The sequence below is a fragment of the Myodes glareolus genome, chromosome 19 (assembly GCF_982192425.1).
Source record: "Myodes glareolus chromosome 19, mMyoGla1.1, whole genome shotgun sequence".
Classification (NCBI taxonomy): domain Eukaryota; kingdom Metazoa; phylum Chordata; class Mammalia; order Rodentia; family Cricetidae; genus Myodes; species Myodes glareolus.
The window spans coordinates 37,412,920-37,424,365 of record NC_142044.1 but is presented as its reverse complement, the minus strand read 5'-3'; the positions used below and the strand labels follow the sequence as shown (position 1 = coordinate 37,424,365).

The window sequence follows — 11,446 nt, the reverse complement described above, 5'->3', positions numbered from 1 at the left end:
CACACACACACAAACCCTCACAAATAAACAACCCCATAGAAGCATCACATTTTGTTTTTTGTTGTTGTTGTTGTTGTTTTAAGTGCACAGTTCACACTTCTAAAACACACACAATGGCCAGGTTGGTATTACACGTCTATAACCCTAACACTTTGGAGGCAGAGGTCAGAGGTGTAGAAGGCTGCAACCACACTCTCCACCATAGATGGCGCTGCACCGCCAGGTGAGCTAGAAAGCTCACACGTGTTGGTATTTTTCCACTACTCCCAAGGTATCACCTGGGACTGGGAGCAGTTGACCAATCCAAGAATGACACGTCCGAAGCAGGGTCTGTTTCCTATATAAGGGATGGGTTCCATCTTATCTGGGTCTCCGCCATGTGGCTTATGCTCTAGCTCCCAAGAGACATAAAGCTTTTCTGCAGAAGGATCCTGTGTCCCGCGTGGTTCTTGTAGGCGAGACGGTAGCGCGGGACATCTGGTGCCATACCCGGGAAGAAAAAGAAGAACTTTGCACCGCCGGAGACCCCTTGGACACAAGGAGGATTCAGAACTGCAGGCATGCATGCTTAGAGAGGTACGTTCTAAAGTCCAGAGAGCATATCAGAAACTGAGCAGCAGTGGGAGGTTGTGCGCGCACACCCAAATAAGTTAAAAAGGACCCCCCAGTGATTTTAAAAAAGTAAAAATGGGGGAGAAGGCTGATTTACAAGGTCAAAAGCTTTATGTTATGTTGTTCATGTTGTTTTTTATGTACTGGACAGGAGAAAGATATTTGAATTTAGGAACTGCTAAAAAAGGTAGTTTAAATTTAAAACATGGGCTTAAAAATATAATGTTTTGGAGGAGAGGTTCTGTTTTCGCCTCCACGGAGGATGGGAGCCTAAGTATGTGCTTGAGATCCACGTGGTTTGAATCACCGAGACCTCCTGAAATGTTATAATGTTTACCCCTAAAATGCAGCGGCCCAATAACAGCAGGAAGCAGCCAAAGAGACTAACGACGCCCAAATTCCTTAAAAGATTAAATGAGGTCCTTTCAGTGATTACAGATCTGCAAACCTGCTTCTCTGAGTTCCGCTTTGCTCCATACACCGGTTTGGGCTCGGAGTGGGTGCAGCTGGGGCTGGAGGGCGGCTGGAGCGGAGCTTTGCTCTGTGGCTATGGTGGGGAGCACGTTGCGCCGGCTCAATTGGTGCGGCTTGGTTGGTGCCTGGCCTGGAGGGTATCACAGTTGTACCGAGAATGAGAACGGTGCCACAAGCTGCCAGGCCAAAAGGCTTGCAATGTACCTAAAACTGTGAGGGTCTCTGAGGCTAAAATGGCTCTGATTCCATTTGGCTACACTAAACGATGCTGACTTCAGGCAGGGCTGGTCGTATTTATCATAATAAAAGCACAATTAAGGTTTAAACGCAGTAAATAGGCAGTACCATATTACATCTACATAGTGCAACTTAAGTTTTTAAGAACAGCTTAGCATTTTAAGAACTCAAGTCCTCCTGAAAGATTGCTGTGTATACGCTTGGCTTGTCTGGTGTTTCAGGATCCGCAGGGAGGTGAATGCGAAGGGCCCTTGGATTTTGGGGTGATTGGGTCGTTGGCTGGATCTGTGAGAGTTTACAGCCGCTTTTGCTGTGGCACAGGTGTTGAGAGTTTGCTAGTAGGGAAGCGGCCCTGTTCGCCGCCTCTCCCATCGGCCCCTTGAGCCGCAGTGGTTCTGGCGTGGACCTTGAGATGTTGCCGCCTATGCCGCCTCGGTCTGGGTGTCGGCTCCCGCCACACTCCGCCACCAACACAGCCTCAGAGAACTAGGCTAGCCCCGCGGGGAAGGCAGGGGCGCCTGGGGGTGGAGCCGCCACTTCCTGGCCTGGGACACGGGGAACCGCGCAGCGAGCAGGCCCAGGGCCACACACAGCCCTTGGATGGCGGGCGGGCTCTGGAACCCAAGGCCACCATACCGGCAAGAAATACGGGAGCCAATAAATCTTAAATCTAATATCAACAAACAGGGCCTGGGTTTTTCCTAGGCGCCACTGGGGCAGCACGGCCTATATCATAAAAAACAGAGACCCTCAATCAGTTATCTACCACAGTGGCTACAGCCCTGGATCAGCAGGTTACCATAGATACATCTATTAGAGGTGAAATAATGGTTCTTAATCAAATAATTGACCTAGTACAAGAACAGGTGGATAGCTTATGACAGCTTGCCCAATTGGACTGTAAATGGAAAACTCCAGCCTTATGTGTGACCACTGTACCATATGAGAACTTTATAAAAGTGGCTAACTTGTCCCGAGAATTGTCTTTGTATCTTGCAGGAGAATTTTGATGATTTGCTGTCCTCCTTGAGACGGTCCATCGTGACAATCAACTCCACGCGAGTGGACATAAGCCTGGCCAAAGAATTCCAGTCCTGGATTGTGTCCTTCATCCCCTACTTCAAAGAATGGGTGGGGGTGGAAATGTTTTGGAACAATCCTATGCTATGGAATAGTGTTTCTCCTCTGGATGGTCTGCTGACTCAAATCCCAAAGTCTTAGGGACAAAGTGGTTTTTGCACAGCGCTGACTGCCCTAAAATAGGGAGCCTCTTTTGATATGTGGTTATCTATGTTAAAGCAGTAAGGTTTAAGCCAACCAGCTCCTGCACCCCTAGGACAATGGTCCATTGCACAGGGTGGAGTGCTTGGCTTAGCTAGCCCTAAAGGTTGTCGAGCTGAAAAGCATCGCACAGAGAATGGCCCTCTCTGAGAGATAAGTCGCTCTGCATAAGGGTTTCCTGCCGTATATTCCCTTTCCCAGAAAAATGGCAGAGGGCAGGCCGGATAGGTTCCAGGTGTCATGAACCTAGGGGCAGATTCCGTGTAAGCCCATTTTAATGTTTCTATTTTGGGAAGTGCGACCTCTATCTTTACCTTTTGAGGGAGTTGCCTTTCTGCAAAGAAGTAAATTAGGGGGAGATGTAGAAGGCTGCAACCACACTCTCCACCATAGATGGCGCTGCACCGCCAGGTGAGCTAGAAAGCTCACACGTGTTGGTATTTTTCCACTACTCCCAAGGTATCACCTGGGACTGGGAGCAGTTGACTGTCCCGCGCTTCCGTCTCGCCAGCAAGAACCACGCGGTACACATAGGATACTTCTGCAGAAAGGCTTTAATCCTCTTGGGAGCTAGAGCATAAGCCACATGGCGGAGACCCAGATAAGATGGAACCCATCCCTTATATAGGAAACAGACCCTGCTTCGGACGTGTCATTCTTGGATTGGTCAACTGCTCCCAGTCCCAGGTGATACCTTGGGAGTAGTGGAAAAATACCAACACGTGTGAGCTTTCTAGCTCACCTGCGCCATCTATGGTGGAGAGTGTGGTTGCGGCCTTCTACAGTTGACCAATTCAAGAATGACACGTCCGAAGCAGGGTCTGTTTCCTATATAAGGGATGGGTTCCTCTTATCTGGGTCTCCGCCATGTGGCTTATGCTCTAGCTCCCAAGAGACATAAAGCTTTTCTGCAGAAGGATCCTGTGTCCCGCGTGGTTCTTGTAGGCGAGACGGTAGCACGGGACACAGAGGACTGCAGCAGAAGCAAGGCCCAATATGGAAGACCATTCCAGAATCCTTATTCAAGTTTCAGGTCCCAGCCAACATCCGGGCCACATTTCTGGATCTATGCTTGTCCAAGGCAGGAGGTTGCAAAGACAAGGGCTTCCCTGGTTGGGTAATAGCTCTACCTTAGAAGATCTTCACCTTGACAAATATCTCAGATATTCAGGACCTTCCAGGGTAGGAAGTAATGTTCATAACACCCAAATTTCCAGGGTGCTGCCCATATTCCATGAGGACCCCATGACATTGACCAAATGGGTTCTGATCATCTCTGGGGCGGTGCCCACTTGAGGACAAAAGGAAAGAGCCATAATGGATCCCTGGTTGTCCCTTCCCAGTGGTAGCGTCCAGTATGGACTGGGACCCCAGGAGAGGCAGGGTGAGAAATTTGTTGCTCTGAGTCAGGCCATGAGCCCCTGCAGTAAATGGCATCCAGCTCTGGATTTAAAGAATCTGAACTGGGTGGTGGTGGCTCACACTTTTAACCCCAGCACTCAAGGAGGCAGAGGTAGGTGAATCTCTGTGAGTTCGAGGCCTGCCTGGTCTACAGGATGAGTTCCAGGACAGGCTCTAAAGCTATGGAGAGGGGCTGGAGAGATGGCTCAGAGGTTAAGATCACTGGCTGCTCTTCCAGAGGTCCTGAGTTCAATTCCCAGCAACCACATAGTGGATCACAATTATCTGGAGCACTGTATACATAATAAATTTAAAAAAAAAAGAATCTGGCAGGGCAAGACCTATCCACCATTGAAGGCTCATCTCCTTGACTGATCCCTTCCTCCAACATAATCAAGGAATCTTAGAAATCTTAGGAAATCTTAGGAAATGGAGAAACCCTCTCTCTGTCCCCAGTATCAGCTCTGAGGGAAGGCCCACCCAAACCAAGGGATACGCCACTCCGATCTGGGTAACATGAGATAGCTATGGGGCTGGCTGAAAGGGCAGAGATGTGGGTCAGCAGTCAGGCCTCAGTGGACCCAGGGCAGCAAAAGAAAAGTGAAGTTCTTGGCTAGGAAAACACACGGTTTATTGAACTCAACTTTGAGCAGCATGTAGGGGAAGCCCACAGGAGCCCAGAGATTTATGCGTAAGCACCATGGGCACAATGCCTTGGAATCCTTCCCCTTCCCAGTACTGTCCACGTGCCTCCAGAACCGAGAACAGCAAGCCACAGCAGAATGGCATTCCGAAGGTCGTGGTGATGGGGGCTATAAAGATGGGCACAATGCCTTGGAATCCTTCTCCTTCCTGGTACTGTCCACGTGCCTCCAGAACCGAGAACAGCAAGCCACAGCAGAATGGCATTCCGAGGGTCGTGGTGATGGGGGCTATAAAGTTGAAGCAGAGTGGCCCACACCCTAACCCCACTTCAGGGTTTTTCCAACTCATAATTCATCATGAGAGGGCTCCAGGAAGGAGTGATCACACACGGGGATAGGAAGATGAGGACGGGAATGGCAGGAAGGACCATCACAACCAAGCCTGCAGGAGGACCGACCCCAGGCTGAACAGAAGCACCCCTGCCAGGGTCCAGATGCTGCCCCCAGTGGCACCTGCTGCATTGCAGAGGTCTGTGTTACAGCAGGAAATCTTGACGGTGATACCCAGGAATTCCAGAGATCCAGGAAGAAGATTCTTATCAGGGCAGGTGGGAAGGCAGTACTTGCTTGTCACTTTCTGAGATCCTGTAAGACATCAGGGAGTGACCTCACAGGGTATGCAGGAACAACTCAGCACCCCAAAGTCTGGAGCACTTGCCACCAGGTCTGGATGGCCCAGCCTTGCTTCTAAGGCACATTGAAGTTGGACATGGTGGCTCACACTTGTAATCCCAGAACTTGGAAAACTAAAGCAGGAGGATTGTTATGAGTTCAAATCCATCCTGGGCTCCATGGTGAGTTCTAGAGCAAGCATGAGGGCTGGGATTTCAATCATCAGAACCCATGTAAAAGGCAGGCAGGCCTCCTTGTAATCTCAGTGCTCCTGAGGCAGACACGGGGAATCCTGAGGTTAGTTCACTGGCTAGACTAGCTGAATCTGCAAGCTTGAGGTTCACTGGGAGATCCCGCCTCAGTAAATAAAACAGTCATCAAGGAAGATGCCCAGTGTCAACCTCTGGGCTTCACACACTTGTCCACATAGTGCACATGCACCCACACATGAGACATGCACTTACACACCATGTACTGGGAAAACAGCTCAGTCAGTAAAGTGTTTGCCACGTGGAAGCATGAGGACCCGCGTTCCATCCCCAGCACACATGCAAAAGCCAAGCATGGGAGTGCTGCATCTAATTTCTGTGCTGGAGAGGTGGAGAGGGGAGCTTTCACCAGCCCCACTAGCCTGGGGGGCAAATCCCAGGTCCCACATGATAGTTCACAACCATCCGTAACGCCAGCTCCAGGGAATCCATTAAACATTCCTTTGCATGAAATGAAACAAATAAATCTTAAAACAAGATAGTACCTGAGGAATGATACTTAAGGATGTCCTCTGGCCTCACCATATGTGCACACGTGTGCACCCACACTCATAGGCAAACACACACACACACACACAAGACGTGGCACAGTGCAAGATCACCCACACGGTGACTTAGCACAAAGGGCAGCCAGGAAGAACTGTTCCCTAGGAAGCTGTATCTAGGAGACCTACTCCAGGAGACAGTCAGGTTGTAGAAAGGAGCAGGAAACCGGATAGCAGGTTGAGGCTATTCCTGCTTTGTCTATCTGGAGGGTATGCCTGGAAATTGACACATGCCATAGGGGCAGCCCTGCTCAAGAATCTACCTCCCAGCACATACCTGGACCCCAGGGCACAACCCACAGCCTGCTGCCCCTACAGGAGCCCCACTCCAACCCCAGAAGGTCCCTACTTGGAGGAAGGGGAACTATGGTCCACAAAGAACTATGGCCCACAAGTGCTTGAAAATTTCCTCCCAAGCCACTCCACTACACAGCTTCATACAGGCCACAGGGAACTCACCCATAGTGAATTCCACCTCCTGAGTAACGCAGACACCATTAGTGTAGGGGCAGGTGGTTGGTTGACAAGAGGACTCAGATGAGATCCCTAAGCACTCGTAGCAGTGCAATCCCTGAGCTGAGAAACAGGCCAATACATGAGGGTCAGGGCATGCTCTTCCTAGACCAGACCCCTGCTCTGCCCTGGCTTTACTTCCTCACAGCTGCTGGGCTATATATAGGACCGAGCAGGAACACCCCTCCTCAGTCACCTCCACCAAAAACAGGCGTGAACCAAGAGCCACAGCTCTTCAGATAGGCTGGGTATTGCTGTCACAGGCAGCCAGCCGCAGGACAGACTGGACCCCAAGAGGTAATAGAGAAACAGTTCTCATAGCAGGAGGATTTGGGTACCTCCTGTCTGCTGAGATGGTGAGTGGGTGAGGGGGGTAGGTACCGGGGCAGTACAAGGGCCTCTGGATGGGGAAGACTGTTCGTTCTGACCTGTTGTTTAACAGGGCACTGAACTTCCCAGAAGACAGCTACAAAGTCAGGGTTCACCATGAGATCTCCCCTAATAGAGGTGTAACTGTAAGTATGGAGGTTTCTGAGGGCTCGTAGCGAAGTTCTAGCACTGGAGTCTTCATGTGGCTGCCTTAGAGGATACAACAGAGTCAAATGTAATAATGTAAGGAATGCCAAAAGTTGAAGGTGTCAAAAACTCCTTGACTTGGCTGTTGGGCCAGGAAAAGAAGCCTCTGCCAGCTTGTGTACATACAGGCTGGCTCGGAGGCAAGGGCAGCAGGGTACTCTGAGGACAGGGGCCCTTGGTGACCAGGGTTTGCTTGGGCCTCAAGAAAGAAATGAGAGAGAGATGGAGGGTGAAGTTATTCTGAGGAGATGGGTCCTGAGGAGTGTGGGGCCGCTGCTCATAGAAGGAGCAGTGACGTCCAAGACCCTACTAGCACATGGGGGAAACGGCAAGGCAGTTTAGAGACCCAGGAAGCTACCCCAAGCACATGAGAGTTCACCCACCACCAACCAACCCACACAGGGCACCCCCATGACTCCAGTACACCTCAGGCACTGGGCACACAATGAAAATGCCAGTGTACCCTCAACTCTGAGGCCCTTTTCCATCTCACCTTTCTCTGCACACAGTAGGCTCACTAGCAGGATGAGCACACCGGTCTTCATAGTGTGGGAACTGTTCGTCCTAGGAGAAGGGGGTACACAGACAAGACCTTGAGAGTTGGAGCCAGTTAATAGCAAAACCCTCAATCATGTCCCTGGGGCTCTCCCCCAATCGTCCTGGACATGGCTCAGTCACCCAATCTTCCCCACTGGCAGCCCTCCACACGGCTTCCCTGAGGAGTAGGCGTCTGCCTCTCCTGTCCACTCAGCTTTTCTTTCCTAATCCCCACCTTCCACCCACAGTCATATCCTGGGGGCCTCTCCCTATGTGTGCCACCCAGCAACCCCATCCTAATTCCTTTCCTCACATCCTCTCTGCGACCAGGCTGCAGGCAAGGTGCAAAGTTCCAGCTAGATGTGGGCAGAAATCAGCAAGGTATTTATGAAATACCCTCCCTCAGCTCCTCCCAAGTGGTGTCCTAAAAAGGAAGGGTTTCCGGTAGGGACTTCCTCCAGGCTATGTTTATTGCCTAAGAATTAGCGAGGCTCCTCAGAGACCTGGGTGAGCCAGATTTGGACAGCTATTAGGGAGGGACCGTGCTGGTGCTGGAAGGCTAGGAAGAGCTGATGGATGAACAAGAGGGAAGTGGTCAGTGTTGTCTCTCATTGAGAAAGCGTGGGAAGGAGGCAACTTACCCAGCCTTTTCCTGTTTCTGAATGAAAGGTATATCGGGGTTACCGTGACTCAGAGCCCCACTGTCTTCCTTACTGTAAGCAGGTAAGTAACTGACAAGCACAGGGCGCTTGGGTCTGGTGAAGAAGCCGCCAGCGGGGTCATGTTCTCACAGTGTGAGAGCCCTGAGCCAAGAACTGATAACTGGGGCAGGAGATATTGGGCAGTGTTTCATGTCTTTAGGTGACATCTGGGACTTCAGGTGCCATTGGCATTTTGTGGCTAGAGCCAGGCCCAAGACATTTTTATGCAGAGGATGAATGACCTTAGCGTCTCTGCTACTGCCCCGAGTGGGGAGACCCTGCCTTGCAGAAACCTTTGTTTTTTTTTTTTTTAAAAAAAATCATGTTCGCTTTCCCTGGCAATCCAGTTTGTCATGCTGCGAGGCCCTACATCTATGAGGTCCAGGTTCAAGGTGTCCCACAAAGGACCTGAGTTTCCTTGACCTTGAAGTCACCGCCACGTGACATGGCATTCCAAGATTTAAAACTTTTCTACAATGAGTCAAGTATTGACAGCAGCTAGGGCTCAGGCCTGACATGAGCAGCAAGCCAGAGACTGAGTTTCCTAACTTCATGGCCCAGTGAGTGGCCACACTTAGTGCCTGCAGGTGACAGAGATGAGACCAGGAAGGCTGGGCCCAGAAAGAGAGCTGAGCTGGAAGATCATCCCAAGACAACACAACAGCAAAAGAACAGGTATGCTCAGAGGCCAACCAAGTCCCAAAGGCGAACCCAGAAGCAATGAAGTGGAACCCATCCACTGAAGCAGGCCAGTCTCCAAAGGGAAGGAAGCCAGAGGCTCAGAGAACTGTGGTAGATTCTCCCCATGGAAACCGCAGGGCAGAAACAGGAGTCTCTTCCTTTCTAGGAAGGCCATCAATTGTTTCTGGCTGGAGCCACCTGTGTTCCCCTAACTCCAGGGCCCAGGTTGTCTAGTCAACACACAGCTCTCCACCCTAACACCAGGAAAACAGCCCCTCCCTGTCACTCTGCAATCGATGAGGCAAACAGATCAGTTCACCACCAACACCACTCCACCCCTCCGCACCCCCAGAACAGTGGTGCGAGGAAGAAAGAAAGCAGGAAAAGCTTTCTATGTGACGCCTTGGCATGCTGCCCCAGGCATCGGCTCATGCGTAACCAAGTACAGGCGATGCCAAGAGCGGCAGCCGGCAAGCACCTGTTCGTTTAACATATTCCATGGGAAAATGTGGGCAGACATAGGGCTTCAATGACAGACCCTAGTTACCATCCTGCCCAATTTTATCCTGGTGAGCCAGTGTGTTTCTGGGGTTTAGTTACGGAGCATGGGTGAGGTCAGGTCACGGACAGAAACACAGACAACGGTTATTGTTTATAAAGAGATAGTAGGGGACCGGTCCCACGAGGGGTGGCGGTGGGTCACCCGAGGCCTCAGCAGGAGACAGACAAATAGATACACCTTGCAGAGAGAGTTTGGGTATAGAGTTTATTTAGTGGGTTATGGAGGGAGAACAGAAGGGGAAGGGGAGAAGAGGAGAAGGGGAGGAAAGATAGAGGCAGAAGCTGCCTCTCCAGAAGAAGGGCAGAGAGAAAGGGGGTGGGGAGAGGTTGGGAGTGGGTGGAGCTTTTCTCTTAAAGGGACAGGTTACCCAGGAGACATACCAAGCCAGCCAATTACAACAACCCCCAAGCGGTTGCCTCTCCATGACATCTCATACCATCATGACACCAGTGTCATGGAGTCCCTCTTTCATTAATCTTCCATGTCCTCTGTATTCTAATATCTTCGGAGACCCCTTGTAACTGGAGGAGAGCAAGAGGGAGTAATGACCAGAACCCCAGGTGAGGGTTCTCCCTCCTTCTGCTCGGGGTATCTGGAAGCTCATTATCACAGACCTGTCACTGTTTTTGCTCTTCCGACCCCACTGCTGTGGCTACTGGGGCAAGGTGATCTCTGCTCCAGAGATGGCAATGGGGCCATCACCTTCTCTTTGGAAAAAAAGGACATATAGCTACGGCACCACCCACTGTTTCTCTCTCAGTCTTAAATTAGAGGTTCCTTTTCTTTTCTTTTCTTTTTTAGTTTTGGTTTTTTGAGTTAGGGCTTCCCTGTATAAGATCTTGGCTGTTCTGTAGTTTGCTTTGTAGATGAAGCCAAGCTGGCCTCGAACTCACAGAGATCCACCAGCCTCTGCCTCCCGAGGGCTGCGATCAAAGGCGTGTGCCACCACTGCCCAGCTTAAACTAGGGGTTCTAAAGAGTTCTCCAGTTTCCACCCAGTATCACTGTTGAGTAGCCAGCTTTCCTTAGTGGTGGACTTTTGTCTAGATGATTGACAGGCCTGCTTAGATTAACTCTTCAGGGAGAGAACAACAGTGTGCTTCTGTCATCTTCCTTTGGGGTTCCACCCGGAGTTAGGGGTACCAGATGTGATCGGGCTTGTGTGCCAGAAGCCAGGTGTTCAGCAGAGCGGGCTGCATGAGAACGCACACCCAGCCCTCCTCTTCCTGCCACCCAGCTCAGCGAGCCACCTGACTGAGTCACCCTCCACAGGTCAAACATTAACCCAGCGTATTCCTCTGTCCAGAGAATGTGTGACCTCTGTTAAGTAGCCAAAGTCACGTGCCTCCCTCAGTCACACAGCAGCGGTTAAATAAGAGGTTCACTGTTAATTAATTGTACTTCCTCAGAAGGCAACGCCCTCCACCCCACCCAGCCAAAACCAGAGACCTAAGGATGGCCACTTGTGTGACAAGAACAAAGCCGCTAGCTGGTGCTATGCTGCCTGCTGGCATTCAGGAATCTCTTGCCTGAAAGAAGACTCAACTCAGTTCCTCTGTTTGACTCAACCCCTCACGCCTCCCCATTCCCCAACTTAAAGATTAGAAAGATATTTAGCTGGAGAAGTCCTGGTAGCTGAATTCCTGCTGGCCTGGGGCCCAAGAGTTAGAAATTAGCCCTAAGTCCCGCTGGACTACACCTGGCCTAGCTCCAGAGTTAGCAGGAGTTTCTTTTGACAGATC

General features: G+C 50.8%; 1 protein-coding gene across 1 annotated transcript; it reads right to left on the bottom strand.

The window, feature by feature from the left end:
* Window positions 1-4,619: 4,619 nt before the first annotated feature.
* Window positions 4,620-8,159, bottom strand: LOC125395976 (lymphocyte antigen 6A-2/6E-1-like). Its single transcript, XM_087898861.1, has 4 exons — window positions 8,075-8,159; window positions 7,718-7,788; window positions 6,595-6,711; window positions 4,620-5,294 (listed from the first exon to the last, which is right to left on the bottom strand). Coding segments are annotated over exons 1-4 (405 nt in total). The 5' UTR covers window positions 8,077-8,159; the 3' UTR covers window positions 4,620-5,079.
* Between the last annotated feature and the right edge of the window lie 3,287 nt (window positions 8,160-11,446).

Bases quoted from the DNA above. Each gene is read 5' to 3' on its own strand.
- LOC125395976 (XM_087898861.1), bottom strand. The intron at 6,712-7,717 runs GTGAGATGGAAA...CCTGTTTCTCAG, and splicing joins CCTACTGTGTGCAGAGAAAG to CTCAGGGATTGCACTGCTAC. The intron at 5,295-6,594 runs GTGAGTTCCCTG...GATGTCTTACAG, and splicing joins GGAGGTGGAATTCACTATGG to GATCTCAGAAAGTGACAAGC.